This window comes from Anomaloglossus baeobatrachus, chromosome 4 (assembly GCF_048569485.1).
Source record: "Anomaloglossus baeobatrachus isolate aAnoBae1 chromosome 4, aAnoBae1.hap1, whole genome shotgun sequence".
NCBI classification, from domain to species: Eukaryota; Metazoa; Chordata; class Amphibia; order Anura; family Aromobatidae; genus Anomaloglossus; species Anomaloglossus baeobatrachus.
Genome location: NC_134356.1, coordinates 614,196,852 through 614,218,637, shown reverse-complemented (window position 1 = coordinate 614,218,637; position 21,786 = coordinate 614,196,852). Strand labels below are relative to the sequence as shown.

Genomic DNA, 21,786 nt, shown 5'->3' with positions numbered 1-21,786 from the left:
GCATTCTAGGGTTAAGCAACAAAATCTGCAGGAAAAATGAAGCAGCGTGTGCACAGCAAGTCAGGATTCTCATAGATGTTGCTGGGATGCTTTATCCTTGCTTTTATTGATTAAAAGAAGGAAGAAAAAATGCATGAAAAAAACTAAACAAAAACGCCACGTGTGCACATAGCCTAAAAGAGGTCAAAATATGCAGAGTATAAGAGCTTGTTGTGTATGGGGCAAAGCAGAGTAAAGCGGGCTTTACACACTGCAATATCGGTCCCGATATCGCTAGTGTGGGTACCCGCCCCCGTCTGTTGCGCGATACGGGCAAATCGCTGCCTGTGCCGCACAACATCGCCCAGACCCGTCACACATACTTACCTGCCCGGCGACGTCGCTGTGACCGGCGAACCGCCTCCTTTCTAAGGGGGCGGTCCGTACGGCGTCACAGCGACGTCACTGAGCGGCCGCCCAATAGCAGCGGAGGGGCGGAGCTGAGCGGGACGTAACATCCCGCCCACCTCCTTCCTTCCGCATAGCGGCCGGGAGGCAGGTAAGGCGAGCTTCCTCGTTCCTGCGGTGTCACACGGAGCGATGTGTGCTGCCGCAGGAACGAGGAACAACCTCGTTACTGCTGCAGTAACGATTTTTGAGAATGGACCCCCATGTCACCGATGAGCGATTTTGCAAGTTTTTGCAACGATGCAAAATCGCTCATAGGTGTCACACGCAACGGCATCGCTAATGCGGCCGGATGTGCGTCACCAATTCCGTGACCCCAACGAGTTCGCATTAGCGATGTCGTAGCGTGTAAAGCCCCCTTAAGGCTGAGGCCACGCGAGCACCACTGCGAGTGCATCGCATGATATTTGGTTCCCGCTCTGCTGGAGTGTAAGCCAAGTGTCATGCCACTGTGATGCGGTCTTGCGATCCCAGCACAGCTGGGGAGGAGGGGGCGCACGCTGGGGAGGACACAGAGGGATTAATCTCCCCATCTCCTCCATTATCAGCTGATGCGTATATCACACTGCACTCTGGTGTAATGCGAGCGCAGTGCGTTGTTTCTCTTGTACCCATAGACTTGTATAGGTACGAGAAACAAATTAATTGGATTCTACCTGCAGCATGCTGCAATTGTTTTCTTGGTCCGATTAGGGCTGAGAAAAAAATCGCTCATGAGAGCAGCCCCATAGAGTAACATGGGTCCAAGGGGAATGCGATTTTTTATCGCATTCCGCTAGCTCTGGTTTTCTGGCCATGTGTCCTTAGCCTAAGGAATTGGCTTATCGGATCACTATTTCCTGGCTTAGACAAGCTCATGACAGTGTGCACATCGGTCAAAAACCGAGGATTCAGGACTTCCATTTCGGACAGACAATAAGTATTTACATAAAATGTATTAAAAAAAAATCCTAGGTCATTCGACCACACAATTATGTCATAGCTTAACTGTGAAGGACCTCTGACCAGCACCCAGACCTCACAACACATATATGTCAATAACAATCATCTCAACTTCTGTCAAGATATATGGAAGTGCAGTATGGTGGCCAACTTTGTTGACTAGTGAAAGTTTTAAATACTATTCTTACATTCTCTATTATAGAGAGGAATATCTTATTCCTTATTAGCCAGAGTAGAAGGCACTTATAAAGATCGACCTTCGCTGAGGATGATCTGGCTCATCATTACAATATACAGTCTAGACATTCTATTGATTCCAATAGAAATGTGTAGTACCACATCCTTACTGAGGGGGAGCTGCAGGGAAAATGAGCACTTGTTACCAGGTTGTCTCACAGAATACGGCAGAATGTTGTGGATTGTTGTGTTGTTATCTTTATAATAAAAGGTGATCAAACCGGAGAACTACTCTAAAATAATTAATATTAAAACCAACTGTAATATAACTTTTTTTAATGCATTTATTAAAATTGTTTAGAAACAAAAAAACACTAAAATAAGGAACAATGGCCATGTGTGGAGTCATCTGCAGTGTATCTCTCATGGCTGCAAACACCGTGGTCCTCCTGAAACAAGAAAATAGCAGTATTAGAAATGATACAAGGTGGGTGCGGGTCCATATAATATATTTCGTAATAGAGCATAGGTGCGTCGGGTTAGATAACAACTAACAAAAGTCTTAAAGTGAGAGTGACTCACCAATAAATGGGAAATATTGGACTCAAACTTGCAGTTGGGTTCATACTCCCCAATTATAACCATTCAACATTACCATATAAGATCTTGTTTTTTGTGTGGTTGGATCAAAATCACAAATGCAAGTCAATGGATCCATGAAAAAAATCAGCCCGCTCTCGGATCACAATCAAGTATGGTCTGATTTTCATGGACTGTTAGAATGGAGAAAGTGGAGATTTTTTTTAATTCCTCCAAAATCGGTTGACGCTCATACCTCATTCTAATCAAAGTAATCCCTTTATTTTTCTTGCACTTTTAAAAATAATCTAAATAGAAGAAGTTAAATGCGTATTCTTAAATTGTCTTAATTGTCTCTTGAGCAGTTCAGAGCAATGCAGTCTCCTTACAGTTTCTCTACATCCTGGTTTCTGTAGTATTAGACTGGGGACACACGGGTATTAATGCGAGTCAATCGCAAGACACTCAGCTCCTGCTCTGCTGGAGTGTAAACCAAGTGCATGCTACTGTCATGCGATTGCAGCACAGCCGCGGAGGACAGGGCGGGCGCTGCAGAGGAGAGGGAGGGACTAACCTCCCTATCTTCTCCATTGTCAGCTGATGCGATTCTTGCATTGCACACCGGTGTAATGCGAGTGCAATTGTGCGATGTTTCTCTGGCACCCATAGACTTGCATGAGTGCGAGTGAAAACAAATCAAATTCCACCCGTAGCATGCTGCGATGGTTTTCTCGGTCCAATTAGTGCTGAGAAAAAAATTGCTTATGGGAGCAGGCACATAGATTAACATGGGTTATGGTGGAATGCGATTTTTTTTGTCGTATTCCACTCGCTCCGTTTTTCTCACCGTCTGTCCTTAGCCTTAGTGGAACTACAATGCCCAGCACAAATTCTGCTATAACACATTGAGCTATTAGAGGTTTGTTCTCAGATTTTGTGCACTGAGCCAAAATCCAGCGTCCGGCAGCGATGGCAGCAGAGAGGTGAGTGAGATCTTCCTCTGACGCTGCATATTCTTTAGCATGTTAGCACACCCTTAGGGGCTTAGTAACATGCTAATGGAGCCGACTAGCCGGGGAAGCAACACCCTTGGGACTAGTCCCTGGTCTCATTAACATACGATAAAAGATCTTTAGAAATACTTTTTTTCTATGCTACTAGATGCAGGGACGGTTAGGCAGGGATTAGCAATATGCAACCAGAACTGCTTGTGGTTCTGGGTGCATATTGGAACTGACAGGTTCCCTTTAAAATGTTTTTTGAATCTATTCTTCCCTGTACCCATGTAATATTCCCTGTGATATTGGCTGCAGCACAACCCCAAAGTATCATTGATCCACCCCATGCTTTATGGTTGGTGAGATATTCTTTTCCTGAAACTCTGTGTCCTTTATTCTACACACAAACCTTTGATCATTGTGGCCAAAGAGTTCTATTTTAACCTCATTGGTCCACAGGACTTGTTTCCAAAATGCATCAGCTTGTACAGATGTTCTTTTGCATACTTCTGATACTGAATTTTATGGTGAGGACACAGGAGAGGTTTGCTTCTGATGACGCTTCCATAAAGGCCATATTTGTGCAGGTGTATCTGAACAGCAGAACAATGTACATAACTCCAGAGTCTGCTAACACTTCCTGAAGGTCTTTTGCAGTCAAGCGGAGGTTCTGATTTGCCTCTCTAGCAATCCTAACAGCAGCTCTCACAGAAAGTTTGCTTTTGTCTTGCCTTTCACTGTTCCTGGTAACTGCCATTTCTTAATTACATTTCTAACTAAGGAAAGGGCAACATGAAAATGCTTTGCTATCTTTTTAGCCTTCTCTTGCTTTGTGGGCCTCCACCATTTTCATTTTCACAGTGCTAGGCAGCTGCCTAGAAGAACCCATGGCTGCATGGTTTATATATATATATACAGTACTGACCAAAAGTTTGGACACACCTTCTCATCTCTAGAACAACTATTAAGAGGAGACTTTGTGCAGCAGGCCTTCATGGTAAAATAGCTGCTAGGAAACTACTGCTAAGAACAGGCAACAAGTAGAAGAGACTTGTGTGGGCTGAAGAACACAAGGAATGGACATTAGACTAGTGGAAATCTGTGTTTTGGTCTCATGAGTCCAAATTTGAGATCTTTGGATCCAACCACCGTGTCTTTGTAGAAAAGGTGAACGGCTGAACTCTACATGCCTGGTTCCCACCGTGAAGCATGGAGGAGGAGATGTGATGGTGTGGGGGTGCTTTGCTGCTGACACTGTTGGGGATTTATTCAAAATTGAAGGCATACAGAACCAGCATGGCTACCACAGCATCTTGCAGCGGCGTGCTGTTCCATCCGGTTTGCATTTAGTTAGACCATCAATTATTTTTCAACAGGACAATGACCCCAAACACACCTCCAGGCTGTGTAAGGGCTATTTGACTAAGAAGGAGAGTGATGGGGTGCTACGCCAGATGACCTGGTCTCCACAGTCACCAGACCTGAACCCAATCGAGATGGTTTGGAGGGAGCTGGACTGCAGAGTGAAGGCAAAAGGGCCTACAAGTGCTAAGCATCTCTGGGAACTCCTTCAAGACTGTTGGAAAACCATTTCTGGTGACTACCTTTTGAAACTCATCAAGAGAATGCCAAGAGTGTGCAAAGTAGTAATGAAAGCAAAAGGTGGCTACTTTGAAGAATCTAGATTATAAGACATATTTTCAGTTGTTTCACACTTTTTTAAGTATTTCATTCCACATGTTTTAATTCGTAGTTTTGATGCCTTCAATGTGAATCTACAATTTTTAGAGTCATGATAATAAAGAAAACTCTTTGAATGAGGAGGTGTGTCCAAACTTTTGGTCTGTACTGTATATATTTTTTTATTTATTTTTTTTGCCTAAATTACAAAGGAAATGTGTCACCAGGGTTTTGCAATGTAAGCTGAGGACAGCTTTCTACGGGGGTTAAAAAAGTAAAAACATATGTGTTTCTCTTATCTGTGTGCATCAGCTATTGTTTACTCATACTGAAGGGTTTATTGCTCTGTGATTAACATTAGTGTAAGGGTACCGTCACACTTTAGGGACGCTCCAGCTATCCCACCAGCGATCTGACCTGGTTAGGATCGCTGTTGTGTCGCTACATGGTCGCTGGTGAGCTGTCAATCAGGCAGATCTCACCAGCGACCAGTGACCAGCCCCCAGCCAGCAGCGACGCGTGGAAGCGATGCTGTGCTTGGTAACTAAGGTAAATATCGGGTAACCAAGCGCTTGGTTACCCGATATTTACCTTGGTTACCAGCGCACACCGCTTAGCGCTGGCTCCCTGCACTCCTAGCCAGAGTACACATCGGGTTAATAAGCAAACCGCTTTGCTTATTTACCCGATATGTACTCCGGCTACTTGTGCAGGGAGCAGGGAGCCGGCACTGGCAGCGTGAGAGCGGTGGACGCTAGTAACCAAGGTAAATATCGGGTAACCAAGCAAAGGGCTTCCCTTGGTTACCCGATATTTAGCTTGGTTACAGCTTACCGCAGGCTGCCAGACGCTGGCTCCTGCTCCCTGAACATTCAGATCGTTGCTCTATCGCTGTCACACACAGCGATGTGTGCTTCACAGCAGGAGAGCAACGTCCAAAAAATGAACCAGCACTGTGTGTAACGAGCAGCGATCTCACAGCAGAGGCCAGATCGCTGCTCAGTGTCACACACAGCGAGATCGCTAATGAGGTCACTGATGCGTCACAAAAACCGTGACTCAGCAGCGATCTTGCTATTTGAGAAGTACCCCTTACTCCTTTGCAAGTGCAGAGTAGACCAGCATGCACCCTGCTGTAATTGACACATCAGTGATTTCACAATCTCTATTGAGTGCCTGGTGTGGGCGGGGACAACTCCCAGCTCTGCTACACTTAATTCTGAGATAAAGTCAGAATGGCTGCACACAGTGATCTAAGATAAACGTGATTACTTTCAGAATCTCTTTGCCTACAACATGCTGCTCTCAGATGAAGTAGCAAAACCCTGGTGACAGATTCCCTTTAGGAACACTTGTTTCTTATTCACCTTTTTTTGGGGGGAGCAGATTTTTACTATGGGGCCCAATGATTTCTATGTACGCCCCTGGTCACTGCCTTACACCTGTCCAAATATTGTACAGAATTATTAAATCTGCCATATTCATCTTCCACTAACATTTCTGCGCTTGTTTTAGAAACTCACATTCTAACTCTGGAAAGAGGTACCTTTAAAAGATTGAAATGAATATTGAGAAGATCAGTAACAGTGACGTCCACCACCAGGAACACAAATTCAAAACTGAAAATGATGGGAAGCGGCCATCTGTAATGCCAAAGCTATCGGAAAAGTCATAGCCATCTGCAAAATCAATTCCATCTGTAAAGCCAATGCTATCTGTAAAAGAAATAATGAAAACATGGCATCTCCAAGTGGATCCTTGGTGTTATTACTACAAGTTCTTCTTTATAGGGTGTTACCTTTCCTTTGTAAGGTTTAGTAGCTACATTTTTAAGCTTTCTGATGTTTGCAATAAAGAAAACTTTTCTGTTTGTGCTGAGTCATTCCATTGCAAAGATATTCACATCTCTTACTTCTGGAGCGCACTATGTGAAATCTCTTCTGTGGGGCCGTGCTCTTTCACCCCTCCGTCCCTGATGTTGGCAATCAGAGCTTAGCCATGTCTGACTGCTGTGATTTGCAGCATCTGTGAGTGAGGGGTCAAAGTGCACGACCCCAGAGGTGACTCTAAAGAAATGCCCAGTTGGACTGCAAACAGAGATTTCACATACAGCAATACCTTGTCTTACGAGCTTAATTTGTTCCATTATCTTATCTCAATTTGCTGTTATGGAAAATTAAATTTCCCCATTAAAATGAATTGAAATGCTATTAATCCATTCCAGCCCCTACTTATGCCCCTCCCCCCATGCTGGTACATGGCACCCATCCTGTCACTGTATATATGATCAATCCAAAATAGTACATGACCCCCATTCCAGTATATATGATCCTCATCCTGGTACATGGCCCCCATCCTCGAATATATGATCATCATTCTAGTACATAACCCCCACATCCTGGTACATGACACGCCATCCTGGCTGGTATATGGCATCCCATCCTGGTACATGGCCCCACATCCTGGTATATATAATCCACATGCTGGTACATAGTCCCCATACTGGTATATATGATCTCCATCCAAGTACATAGCCCCCCCATCCTGGTACATGGCACCCCATCCTGTTACATGGCCCTCCATCCAGTACAGTACGTTGCCCTCATCCTGGTACAGTACATTGCCCCCGCCCTGGTATGTATAGCCCCCATCTTTGTACATGGCCCCATCATGCTGCACAATTAAAAAAATAAAGGATACCCTGCCTCCACTTCGAGAACTGCATCCTCTTCTCATGCCAGCAGCTGATCAGCGTGTGAGCGCCCCCACATGCCGTCAGCTGCCGGGATACTTGCTGCTCTCCCTGCCCGAGATGCAGTGGGTGACTATGCACTGCACACTGCCACGGCATGATCCTGGGTGTCGGCTCATTAAGAGATTGAATATTCACTGCACTCAATGAGCAGGCACACATCACCGCCCAGGCTGCAGCAATGGATGTGTGATCCTGGGTACCAGCTCATTGAGTGCCGTGAATATTCAATCTCTTAATGAGCCGGCACCCAGGGTCATGCCGCGGTTGCTACAGCTTGCGTCTGCCTCCTGTGGCCCTGCTCGTGCCTCAAATAATGACATAGTGCACTGTATTTCAAACATGTCTTACCACTTACAATACAATGCAGTATGCAGCAATGACAAGGAGCCATGGCTATTTGAATGCCCGGCATCCTTGTCATTCGCTTTCATGCAGCATCTATCATCCCTGGCTTGTGGTGGTAGAAGTAGAAGAAACAGGGGGATAGAGCAAGCGCATTGTACCGTACTTGTCCCATGTGGCTGTAATGCTACTTCCGGAGCTGTTCATGCATATGCACTGCTTCCCCCACCCACCGGCATTACTGGTGTCTCTGAGTGGTTGCAGTCAGACAGTACCCCCACCCTGTGTGACAGCGTGTCTGACTGCAACCAATGACAGATGCTGTATGTGTACCTATAATTTAAAAATAAATAAATTGATGTAATGTCCCCCCATATTATGACACCCAGCACAGATAAAGTATACTGCTACAGGCTGCAGCCCCAGCTGTGCGCTTATTTTGGCTGTGTGTCAAAATAAGAGGGACTGCATGTGGCTTTTTTTTTTATTATTATTATTAAAATAAATAATTGTGTTATCAAGCCATGATAAAGCCAACATCTGGGGGCTGGTATTCTCAGGCTAGGCAGGGTCCATGGTTATTGAGCCTCCCCAGCCTAAAAATAGCAGCCGGCCGTTCCAGGATCCATTAGATGCGACAATCCTGGAACTTTACACAAGGTCCCATGAGGATTCCAGCTCAAAATCTGCACCTCTTGACAAAAAAAACTAATCAAAATCATATCATAACGCATGCAGTTTTGATGCATTGTTTTGCCAGTAGGTACAGATTTGGTGCAGGAATATGATGTATATTCAGCACCAAATCTGCATCTGTTGGAAAAAAAATTTACAAAAATAGTTTTGACGCTGTTTCAATGCGGTTTTTAGGAGGTGCACATTTGGGTTGAAATCTGGTGCAGACAATTCAGCACCAAATTTGCACCTCGTGGTAGAAAACCGTGGTCTGTGAACTCAGTGACCTCATCTGAGGTGAGGTCACTGAGTTTGAGGTCACCTCAGGTCAGTTCACCTGCATCCAAAGCCGAGGTACCATGGGAACCTCCAGCTATGTCCGCAAATAAACTGAGTGACACCACTGCTCACAGCTGCAGCTCAGCCATTCTCTGCCTGAAGCCCACAGTGTGCGGTCATGTTCTGTGCCCATGCGCTGTGCCTTCAGTATGCATGTAGCAAAGTAGGAATCGTCATGGGACCTTGTGTGGATTATGTCGGAACTGGTGCTTTGGGGGTTAATAAAGAGCCAGCCCCCAACTGTCGGCTTTATCATGGCTGTGTATCAAAATTGGTGGGACCGCATGCCGATTTTTAAATTATATATTGAAGTAATTACACAGCCAAGATAAATACATACACAGCCAAGATAAGCGCATGGCTGGGGACTGCATCCTGTTGCCGTATGCTTTATCTGTGCTGGTTATGATAATATGGGGGACCCTACACCAATTTGTTTATTTATTTTTTCACTATAGGGACACACACAGTTTTTGTCATTGGTTGCAGTCAGACGCGTTGTCACACAGGGTTCGGGCGTGTCTGACTGCAACCAATCAGAAACATCAAGACTGCTGTTGGGCGGGGGAAGCAGTGCATATGCATGAAGGATAATGAGCGGTCCAGGAAATAGAGTTACAACCGCGCGGGACACTGGTAAGTATAACACGCCATCTTTTTCCTTTTTTCTTTACTTTTCCTTTATTTTTTTTTAAGTACCTGAGTTGCTGGATCTTGAGAACCCTGTAACCTGGGACTGGCGCTCGGATACTTTTGAACCTGTCCGGATCCAGACTTTTATAGTCCGGGTCCGCCCATCACTACTCTAAATTCAAAGTTTGACTGTACTGCGCTCCAGAAGAAACAAATCTGAATATTTCTGCAAGGGAGTGATGCAGTACAAAATCAAAAAGAAGGCCAGAATCAGGGGAGCTCAGAGAGTTCTAGAAGATATTCAGCTTAATTTATTGCTGCAAGTGCCTTATTATTACCTGATCCTCCTTTGGCTGTACAGTCAGGGGGCGCCCAGCCTTCTTCACAATGACACTCCAGATCATGATCACAAACCTGTGGAAAAGAGCTCTATTAGCCAAAAAATAAATAATTCAGACTTGGGGCTCATTCATGTAAGCCTACTAATATACCTGTTTACAAATGGACCAATGGATTAAGTGTATAAAATCGCAGCATGCATTACTTTGATTTGCTTTTCAGATCAGACTTGCCCATTATAAGTCAATGAATGTGGAAAAAACAGAACACATATGGGTTACCATCTGCATGTCATGCGATTTACACAAAAAATTGCAATTATTAAGAAAGGAAGCTAGATTTAGCTTAACAAAATATTTTACAGTGTTGATGTTTAAAATGTATGTATAACAGTATGTGCACATTTTGAGTAAAATAACATGGTGTGGAAAGAAAAACGTAAAATACATGTGTTTTGCGTTTTTTCCTGTTTCATTTCAAATGGGGCAAACGCTGCAAAAAAACACTTAAAGAATTGAGAAGCTGCAGATTTTCAGCGTGTGCATGAGATTTCAGAAATCCCACTCACTTTGCTGGTACTGTAATACGCTGAAGTAAAAATCTGACATACAGATGGCATACAGATGGCATACAGATGACATACAGATGGCATACAGATGACATACAGATGGCATACAGATGGCATACAGATGACATACAGATGGCATAAAGATGACATACAGATGACATACAGATGGCATACAGATGGCATACAGATGACATACAGATGGCATACAGATGGCATACAGATGGCATACAGATGACATACAGATGGCATACAGATGACATACAGATGGCATACAGATGACATACAGATGACATACAGATGGCATACAGATGGCATACAGATGACATACAGATGGCATACAGATGGCATACAGATGACATACAGATGGCATACAGATGGCATACAGATGACATACAGATGGCATACAGATGGCATACAGATGACATACAGATGGCATACAGATGGCATACAGATGACATACAGATGGCATACAGATGGCATACAGATGGCATACAGATGGCATACGGAAGACAATACGGATGTAAAATCAACTATTTTTTTCTAGATGAAAAACTTGGGACTTTGAATATGCTCATCTGAAGCTGACTTTAATGATACATGACGATGTTTGGAAAAGGACCTCAGGGAGACCATAGCCCCATTCCTTAAAGGCAATCTGTCAGCAGGTTTTTGCTACCTCATGTGAGAACAGCATGATGAAGGCAAAGAGGCCATGAATCCAGTGATGTATCACTTAGATTAGTGGCTGCAGCCGTTTTGACACAGTGAAAGATTTTAGATTTTCCATGTAGCAGAGCATAGGGAGCTGTCCCCACCCACACCAGGCTTTCAGTGTATTTTTCCTTAGACAGAAGCTGCTAATCACAGACGGATGGAGTCAGACTACGGGTAAGTTCACAAAGTGCATTTTTCGCGGCGTTTTTGCGCATTTTTCGGGTGCGTTTTTGGCCTCAAAACTGCATGACTTTGCTTCCCCAGTAAAGTCTATGAGTTTCCATTTTTGCTGTCCACACACAACTTTTTTTTTAAGCTGCGTTTTTGAGCTTAAAAAAAAAAATTGACATATCAATTCTTTCCTGCGTTTTTCTGCGTTTCCCCCCCATGCAATTGTCGCGGGCGGGGGGTGCGCTGCTCGACCGCGCTCGCGGCTCGGATCCGGCTGCTGCTGCTGCTCGGTGGCTCGAGCGGTGGGCCGGATCCGGGGACTCGAGCGGCGCTCCTCACCCGTGAGTGAAAGGGGAATAGTTTTTGGGGTTTGGGAAGTCAGTCCGTGACGCCTCCCACAGTTGTGGTGAGGTTGGGACACCACCGCTGCTCTGGACGGGGATCCCGTAAGCGATGACAGGGAGCAGCCGAGATGTTTCTCTCCCCTTCGTGGGTAGCGGGTTTTTGGTGGTCCCGGGGCCCAGTGATGGTGACTGGACAGTGGATGGCAGGGTTTGGCGAGGTGCAGGGTCGCGGGGGCGGCAGCGTTGTGCCAGGCGGCACGGTGGTACTCACTCAGCCAATAACGTAAACGGAGTCTCTGGTAAAACAAACGGCTGGATGGACGGGTCCCGCAGCCGGCTGCGATGGTCACTCCCGGAAGGTTGGCGGTGACTGTCTCTCCCTGCACCTGTGATGTGTTGTCGGCTCCGATGGCTTCCCACCGGTAGCCCGCTCCCCAGCGGTGTATTTGCCAGAGAAGCCCCTTCTTGCCCGAAGGCTCTGGCCCTGGGAACTCTAGCTGTGGCGGTAGCTGTATTTCCCTTCATGGTTGAGCGGTTGCCTTCAGTCGGGTCTTTACTGCTGAGGAACCCCGGAGGTTCCCGTCGCTGACGGATTTGACCGGTTTAACGGCGACTCTAAGACTGGTCGGGGTCCGTAGGCCCTGCCGAATGGTGCTGGCTTCTCTTCGCTCCCCGGTTCGGTACCGGCAGGCCACCGCCCGTCCCCAGTCCTCACGGTAGTGCGTCAATCGGCCTCGCCTGCAGACGGTCACCACCGTCTGCCAACCTTGCTCTTGGGTGCCCGGGCCACGTACCCGGACACGAACAGTCTACTCCTCAACTACCACTTCACTCCTTCCACTTCACTCTCCCCAACTAAACTCCTGACCTTTCTCGCCTCCAGGACTGTGAACTCCTCGGTGGGTGGGGCCAACCGCCTGACCCCTCCCCACCTGGTGTGGACATCAGCCCCTGGAGGGAGGCAACAAGGATTTGTGTGTGTGACTGATGTGTCTAACCGTGGTGTGGGGTGTGTTGTTGCAGTACCTGTGACGTCCTGGCTTGTCCAGGGCGCCACACAATGCATTGGAAAAACGCAGAGATCAAAACTGCAGCAAAACACAGCCAAAAACGCACCAAATCGCAGCAAAAACACATGCGTTTTTCTGCCGCAGGTGCGTTTTTGTGCGTTTTTAGAGGCAAAAACGCACAAAAACGCAGCGTCAAAAAAACGCAGCGTGTGCACATAGCCTAAAGGCCCCGTCACACTAAGCAACATCGCTAGCAACATCGCTGGTAACGAACAACTTTTGTGACGTTGCTAGCGATGTTGCTGTGTGTGACATCCAGCAACAACCTGGCCCCTGCTGTGAGGTCGTTGGTTGTTGCTGAATGTCCTGGGCCATTTTTTAGTTGTTGCTGTCCTGCTGTGAAGCACAGATCGCTGTGTGTGACAGCAAGACAGCAACAACTAATGTGCAGTGAGCAGGGAGCCAGCTTCTGCTGAGGCTGGTAACCAATGTAAACATCGGGTAACCAAGAAGCCCTGTCCTTGGTTACCCGATATTTACCTTTGATACCAGCCTCCTCCGCTCTCACTGTCAGTGCCGGCTCCTGCTCTGTGCACATTTAGCTGCAGCACACATCAGGTAATTAACCCGATGTGTGCTGTAACTAGGAGAGCAAGGAGCCAGCGCTAAGCATTGTGCGCTGCTCCATGCTCTGTGCACATTTAGCTGCAGCACACATCGGGTTAATTAACCTGATGTGTGCTGTAACTAGGAGACTGGGGGCTGGTCACTGGTTGCTGGTGAGCTCACCAGCAACTCGTGTAGCCACGCTCCAGCGATCCCTGCCAGGTCAGGTTGCTGGTGGGATCGCTGGAGCGTCGCAGTGTGACAGCTCACCAGCAACCTCCTAGCAACTTACCAGCGATCCCTATCGTTGTTGGGATCGCTGGTAAGTTGCTTAGTGTGACTGGACCTTAAAACTCATGCCACCACTGAGACCCACAAACAATAAAGATAAGAGGCTTAAACTAACATTACACGTAAACAAAAGCAGAGTTTGAGATAAGAGCATGCTGCCTTCAGATTACATTGCAGAAACCTGCTGACAGATTCCATATAAGCAGTTTTTACTAGTGATGAGCGAGTATGCTTGTTAATACTCGGTACTCGCACGAGTATCACTGTACTCGGGCTACTCGGCGGGGACCGAGTAATCTCGCGATACTCGTGCTGTACTCGTGGTCTTCATCCCTGCATGTTGGCGCTCTTTTGAGAGCCAGCCCTCATGCAGGGATTGGCTGGCAGACCACTGCAATGCCACAGCCCTGTTAGTTGTGGAATTGCAGTGATTGGCCGGCCTGCACAGCGTGACCGAGCCTTTATACCGGCGGGCGCGCTGTGCTCTGCACACAGCCATCCAGACAGTCAGTGCAGGGAGAGGGTCGCTGCTTCAGGGAAAGGTTTGCGGCCCTTTATAGCTATTTCCGTAGCAGGGCTGCAAACAGTGTGACCAGAAGTCCTTCTCAGGACTATTATAGTTGTTATACAGGCAGGCAGGGTATAGCCAGGTCGGAGTACAGTAGCAGAGCCCTTCTCAGGACTATTGTTGCTGTATACAGGCAGGGTATAGCCAGGTCGGAATACAGGCTAGTGACCAGAAGAGTCCTTGTCAGGACTATTGTAGCAGTATACAGGCAGGCAGGCAGGGTATATAGCCATTCCTAGTGGTGACCGTATACCAGCCTTCATCATATCTGGGGCTGGTGTACACAGTCTAAAACAGTCCAGATAGTGTCAGACTTCTCAGTAATTGTCGCTCCTAAAAACCTGTTAGGTTCTTAGTGCGTCCGTGCTTGCATTTAAAAACCGCACGTGTGTGCCTGTCGGTGGCAGCGTACAGGTGCACGTTTTGCACAAACTATTATATAACGCACAAGTCTAGTGTATAATACACGTCAGTCAGCAGTGTCTGATAGTGTCAGACTTCTCAGTAATTGTCGCTCCTAAAAACCTGTTAGGTTCTTAGTGCGTCCGTGCTTGCATTTAAAAACCGCACGTGTGTGCCTGTCGGTGGCAGCGTACAGGTGCACGTTTTGCACAAACTATTATATAACGCACAAGTCTAGTGAATAATACACGTCAGTCAGCAGTGTCTGATAGTGTCAGACTTCTCAGTAATTGTCGCTCCTAAAAACCTGTTCGGTTCTTAGTGCGTCCGTGATTGCATTTAAAAACCGCACGTGTGTGCCTGTCGGTGGCAGCGTACAGGTGCACTTGTGTGCGTTTTGCACAAACTTGGATATAATGCACAAGTCTAGTGAATACACGTCAGCACAGCATTGCAAAATGCGCAAGGGCGTTGGCAAGGAACAAGGAACCACGTGATGGTGGTGCAGGCAGAGGCCGAGGTCGTGGGCAAGCTCTAATTTCGCCACAACAAAGGGCTACATCTACTCGCTCGCACGTCCTGTCCCAAATTCTTGGGGAACGCAGCAGTACACCGCTCTTGAACCAAGACCAGTGTCAACAGGTTGTTAGTTGGATAGCGGATAATGCTTCCAGTCAGATTGGCACCACCACAAACACTCTGTCTTCCACACGGTCAAGTGTCAGTAGCCGTGATACTGCACCGCACATTTCAGAACCTGATCCTCCTTCCTACCACAAGGCTGAGTACACGTCCTCGGACATTACTGATCCCACACTTGGACACTCGGAAGAGCTGTTCACGTTTCCATTCGCACATTCTGGCCTCTCGCCAGCTCCTGTTGAAGTGGGTCATGAGGAGATCGTATGTACAGATACCCAAATATTTGAGCAGCCACGTTCTCACGAAGTTGGCAACGTGTCTCAACAAGGGATGGACGATGATGAGACACAATTGTCAGGAAGTCAGGAGGAGGAGCAGGGTGCGGAAGAGGAAGACGACGTGGTGGATGATCCAGTAACTGACCCAACCTGGCAGGAGGATATGCAGAGCGAGGACAGCAGTGCACAGGGGGAAGGAGGCGTAGCTTCCCAACAGGCAGTAAGAAGCAGGGTGGTGGCTCCAGGCAGAAGTCAGGCAACCATTCCCCGGAACAACAACACGACACAAGGTGCCTGTACAAATCTTAGGTCTTCCCGAGTCTGGCAGTTTTTTTAAGTTGGCTCCAGATGATTCTAAAAAGGCCATCTGCAACACCTGCCGTGCCAGCATCAGCAGGGGTACCAAAACTAGCAGGCTGACCACCACCAGCATGATGAGGCACATGTCAGCCAAGCACCCGACTTTGTGGGAAGTACAACAGAGTCGAGGAGCAGTGCTTGCTGATGTCACTGCTACGTCTTCGCTTGTTGTGCATGCGAGCCAATCCGCTGTCCATGCTGCCTGCGAACAAGCCTCCTCCGGTCCTGCACCTGCAGTTGCCTACGCAAAAATAACACCATCATCAAGCACGTCCTTGTCCCAGCGCAGCGTTCAGTTATCCATTCAGCAAACCTTTGAACGCAGGCGCAAATACACTGCCAACGCCCCACATGCCACAGTTCTAAATGCTAACATTTCGCGACTGCTTGCGCTGGAAATGTTGCCTTTTAGGCTGGTGGAGACAGAAGCATTCCGCGACCTGATGGCGGCAGCTGTCCCACGTTACTCGGTCCCCAGCCGCCACTATTTCTCCCGGTGTGCCGTCCCCGCATTGCATAACCACGTGTCACAAAACATCACACGTGCCCTGAACAACGCTGTTTCACCCAAAGTCCACCTAACCACAGACATGTGGACAAGTGCTTGTGGGCAAGGCCGCTACATCTCGTTGACGGCACACTGGGTTAATATTGTGGAAGCTGGGACCCAGTCTGAGCGAGGGACGGAACACGTCCTTCCCACACCAAGGTTTGCAGGCCCTACCTCAGTCAGGGTTTCACTCACACTCTACAGCTCCGGAATGTCATGCTCTTCAGCCTCCTCCTCCTCCTGCGCATCCTCATCCACTTTACCCTCCACACCAGTCCCAAGCTGGAAGCACTGCAGCACTTCCTCGGTGAAGCGGCAACAGGCTGTGCTGAAGCTAATCTGCATAGGTGACAAACCCCACAATGCAGAAGAGGTGTGGACAGCTCTGAAACAGCAGGCAGATCACTGGCTCACACCTCTGAACCTAAAGCCAGGAAAGGTCGGGTGTGACAATGGCCGGAACCTGGTGGCGGCTTTGAGGCGAGGCCAGCTGACACATGTTCCATGCGTGGCCCATGTGCTCAACCTCGTGGTTCAGCGGTTTCTAAAGTCATACCCAGAGCTGTCTGATCTGCTGGTAAAAGTTCGCCGCCTGTCTGCACATTTTCGAAAGTCACCTACTGCTTCAGCCGGCCTTGCCGGCTTTCAGCGCCGTTTGCATCTTCCAGCTCACACGCGTGAGAATTCAACTCTGCACATGTTGGTCAGGATATGTGAGCAGAAGAGGGCAGTTGTTGAGTACTGTCACGGCCAGGTGTACGGGCAGACCCAGGAGGTGGATCCACTGGACCGAACTCCTAGATGGTAGTAAAGAGTCCGGCAGCTGGAACACTATAAACAGCAGAACAGTCCTTGCACACGAGTATAGCGGAGAAGTCCCTGGGACCACGGAGTCACGGGTGGTAGTCCTGGTGACGCAGCTCAGGTTCGGAAGCCGAGATGATGTCAGGCGGGGTCCGGAACCTTGGGAGCGAGATGACGGGTCACCGCAGGGATCCGAGATGGTGCGGACTGTCAGGATGGCAGATGGACAGCGTTCGGGGTTCAGGATACGGCAGACTGGATGGCGAGGCAGGCACGGCTCTAGAAGAGAGATAGGTGAGTACATGCACTGAGACACCAGGAGACCTGACTCCTAGCTTAGGAAACACGAAGATCAGGCCCCGCCCCCTTGGACAATAACCCCCTTTATACCCTGTACCTGTTCAACCTCATTTCCTGTTAATGGACGCTGGCCCTTTAAGAAAGGGTCAGTGACCGCGCGCGCGCCCTAATGCGCATGCGCGCCGCCCGGGTGCCAGAAGCCAGGGAAGGAGGCTGAGAGGAGGACGCAGGGGAGCCGGCCAGGTCCTGGGCAGCCGTCGGGCGCCGGAATCGAGCACCAGGGGGCCAGGGAAAGACGGGCACCGGAGGCTGGAGAGCGGGGAGCGTGGCAGGTGAGCCGGGGAGCGGGGGTGAAGACCCGGGGAGCGTGACAGTACCCCCCCCCCCACGCCCCCCTCCCTGCAACCGGGACATGAAGGCACGGATAAGAGGAGTGCCCACGTTCTCCCTGGGCTCCCAGGACCTATCCTCAGGACCATACCCCTCCCAGTCCACCAGGAAGAACTGTCGACCTCGTACGGTCTTCATGGCCACGATATCCCTTACCGCATAGATGTCGTCATCGGCAATAGGTGGAGGAGCCGTACTGGCAGCAGCGGAGAAGGGACCAAGGACAACCGGCTTGAGCAGGGAGACGTGGAAGGAGTTGGGTATCCTCATCGTGGCCGGAAGCTGAAGCTTGTAGGAGACCTCATTGATCTTTTTGAGGACTTTAAACGGCCCAATGTAGCGAGGACCCAGCTTGTATGAAGGTATCTTCAGGCGGACGTACTGGGAAGCAAGCCAGACGAGGTCTCCAGGAGAGAAACACGGAGGGTCCAGACGTTTCTTGTCTGCGTGTCTTTTCATCCGCAGGGACGCACGCCCAAGGGACGTTTTGACAGAGTCCCAAATGGTTGCAAAGTCACGGGCTACTGTATCTGCAGCAGGGACATCCGAAGAGGGGGATACAGGCAATGGGATGGAAGGCTGAAGTCCGTAAACGACATGGAAGGGAGAGCTGGAGGACGACTCACTGATGTGGTGGTTGTAGGAGAATTCAGCCCAAGGTAGAAGAGCGGACCAGTCGTCGTGATGGGCGTTAACATAGTGACGTAAGAAAGTGGTCAAGATTTGATTGACCCTCTCTACCTGGCCATTAGACTGAGGATGGTATGCAGATGAAAAGTCCAGAGTCACTCCCAGATGGTTACAGAGAGCCCTCCAGAAGCGGGAAGTGAACTGAGTTCCTCTGTCGGATACGATGTGTAATGGAAAGCCATGCAAGCGGAAGATGTGTTGTATATAGGCGTCCGCGAGTTCCTGAGCAGAGGGCAGTCCAGCCATAGGAACGAAATGGGCCATTTTAGAGAACCGGTCCACCACGACCCATATGACTGTGTGTCCGGATGACAATGGCAAGTCCGTAATGAAGTCCATTGCTATGTGTTGCCACGGCACTGAGGGTATCGGCAGAGGCAGAAGACGGCCATATGGGAGGTGTTTGGGCGTCTTGTTCCTGGCACAAGAGGAGCAGGCGGATACAAAAGCAGCGACGTCCGTGCGAAGGGATGGCCACCAATAATGACGTACAATCGCGCCCCAAGTCTTTTTCTGACCAGCATGACCGGCTGTTTTCGAGGCATGACCCCAGTGTAACACTTTTTCCCTGTCTACCTCGGAGACATAGGTCTTCCCGGGCGGTATCTGGGCCAGGGTGACAGGGGCCACCGGAATGATTTTGCTAGGACAGATGATGGGTTGGGTAGTCTCCTCCTCCTGCTCCATGGGCATGAAAGACCTGGACAAGGCATCAGCGCGTACATTCTTGTCCGCGGGTCGGAAGTGAAGCTGGAAATCAAACCTGGCAAAGAATAGGGACCACCTGGCTTGCCATGGGTTCAGACGCTGAGCGGACCGTAGGTATTCCAAGTTCTTGTGGTCCGTGTAAATAATCACGGGGTACACTGCACCTTCCAGGAGGTAGCGCCATTCCTCCAAAGCCAGTTTGACTGCCAAGAGCTCTCGGTCACCGATGGTGTAGTTGCGTTCAGGCGCGGAGAAGCCCTTGGAGAAGAATCCGCAAGTCACCAACTTCCCGGAGGAGGACTTCTGCATGAGCACTGCTCCGGCTCCTGAGGAGGAGGCATCCACCTCCAAGGTGAACTGGCGGTTTAACTCCGGACGGTGGAGTACAGGAGAGGAAGCAAAAGCCCGCGTCAGAGAACCAAACGCGGCGTCAGCCGCAGGTGACCAGTCCTTTGGATTAGCTTCCTTCTTAGTCAAAGCGGAGAGAGGAGCGGTCAAGGCAGAGAAGTGAGGGATAAACTGGCGGTAGTAGTTGGCGAATCCCAGGAAGCGTTGGATTGCCTTCAGTCCAGATGGAGGAGGCCAGTTGAGAATGGCGGAGACCTTCTTGGGATCCATCTGCAGTCCAGTATCAGAGATGATGTACCCCAGAAAGGGGAGAGAAGACTGCTCAAAGACACACTTCTCATACTTTGCGTACAGACGATTCTCTCTCAGTCTTTGTAGAACCAGCTGTACGTTTTCTCTGTGGGTTTGGAGGTCCGGAGAGAAGACAAGGATGTCATCTAGATACACTACCACACAGATGTAGAGAAGGTCCCGGAACACGTCGTTCACCAGTTCTTGAAAGACGGCAGGAGCGTTACACAGGCCGAAGGGCATCACGCAGTACTCATAATGTCCATCGCGCGTATTGAACGCGGTTTTCCATTCGTCACCAGAGCGGATGCGTACCAGATTGTAAGCACCCCGAAGATCCAGCTTGGTGAACACACGAGCTCCTCTAAGCCGGTCAAACAATTCGGGAATGAGCGGCAGAGGGTACTTGTTTTTTACGGTGATTTGATTCAGACCCCGGTAGTCTATGCATGGGCGTAAGTCGCCCTCTTTCTTCTTAACAAAGAAGAAACCTGCTCCAGCAGGAGAGGAGGATCTCCGAATGAACCCCCTTGCTAGGCTCTCTGAGATGTAAGCTGACATGGCCCTTGTTTCGGCTGGAGATAAAGGATATATCCGTCCTCGTGGTGGGGTTGTTCCTGGAAGCAGGTCGATGGCACAATCGTATGGACGATGTGGCGGCAGTACCTCGGATTCCTTTTTGTCAAAGACATCTGCAAAGGACCAATAGGCCGAGGGCAGCCCCGGTAGGTTCTCTGGAACCGGAGGTCGTCGGATGGGTTGTATGGACTTTAGGCACCTCTCATGACACGAAGAGCCCCATCGGGTGATTTCGCCAGTACCCCAGCTAACTGATGGTTCGTGTGTCCGCAACCATGGAAGTCCCAGCAGGATTTGGTGGGACATGTGTGGGAGGACGTAGAAAGCGAGGTTCTCGGTGTGAAGGGCACCGATACGCAGTTCGACCGGCCTGGTGATCCAGGAGATGGTGTCAGCGAGGGGTTTCCCATCCACCAAGGCAATTACTAGGGGCTTGTCGAGTGGCAAAACAGGCACCCGGTACTTGTCCACCGTGGCCTGCTGGATGAAATTGCCTGCTGCCCCGGAATCGAGGTAGGCATCAGCCGTGAACCGCGTCTCTCCCGTTGTCACTTGCACTGTCCATGTAACCGGGTCAGAGAGAGTCCCAGCACCTAGGGTGGCCTCTCCTACCAACCCTAGGCTTTGGAGTTTCCCGGCCTCTCGGGACAGGATCGTAGCAGGTGTGTGCCCTCACCGCAGTAAAATCAGAGGCCCTTGGCGAGCCGCTCTGCTCGACGTTGTTCAGACTGACGCACTCGGTCGATCTGCATGGGCTCGTGGACGGGAGCTCCAGCTGCCGATGAATGAAGTACGGAGGGTTTCTGCGGTGGAGAGGAATGCCGTACCGGCCGTCTCTCACGAGATAGCTCTTTGGAGCGCTCCTGAAAACGAATGTCCACTCGAGTTGCTAGGGCAATCAGGGCATCTAGGGTGGAGGGCACGTCACGACCCGCCAACTCATCTTTGATGCGACTCGAGAGTCCTTCCCAGAAGGCGGCTGTTAGGGCCTCATTATTCCACCCGAGTTCTGAAGCCAAAGTGCGGAAACGGATGGCGTATTGGCCCACCGTCAGTGTTCCTTGACGTAAGCGGAGAAGGGATGAAGCAGACGCAGAGGCGCGTCCCGGCTCGTCAAAGGTGCTGCGAAAGGCCTGCAGGAACTCTTGAAGATCCTTGGTCATAGGGTCCTCCTTCTCCCACAAGGGGTTCATCCACGCCAGTGCCTCGCTCTCTAGGTGAGACATGATGAAGGCGACCTTGGCTTGGTCGGAGGCAAACAAGTGT

General features: G+C 49.3%; 1 protein-coding gene across 3 annotated transcripts in view; it reads right to left on the bottom strand.

Moving 5' to 3' along the window:
- Window positions 1-1,938: 1,938 nt before the first annotated feature.
- Window positions 1,939-21,786, bottom strand: part of LOC142304153 (zinc metalloproteinase-disintegrin-like MTP4) — a 162,666-nt gene continuing 142,818 nt past the window's right edge. For 2 of the 3 annotated variants that reach the window (XM_075346242.1, XM_075346244.1), the window contains exons 19-21: window positions 9,906-9,981; window positions 6,370-6,538; window positions 1,939-2,015 (exon numbers count right to left, since the gene is read on the bottom strand). In XM_075346242.1, the coding sequence (XP_075202357.1) occupies window positions 6,372-6,538; window positions 9,906-9,981 (243 nt within the window). In that variant the 3' untranslated portion in view covers window positions 1,939-2,015; window positions 6,370-6,371. The remainder of the gene's footprint in view (window positions 2,016-6,369; window positions 6,539-9,905; window positions 9,982-21,786) is intronic. The other variant, XM_075346243.1, reaches the window with a different exon arrangement.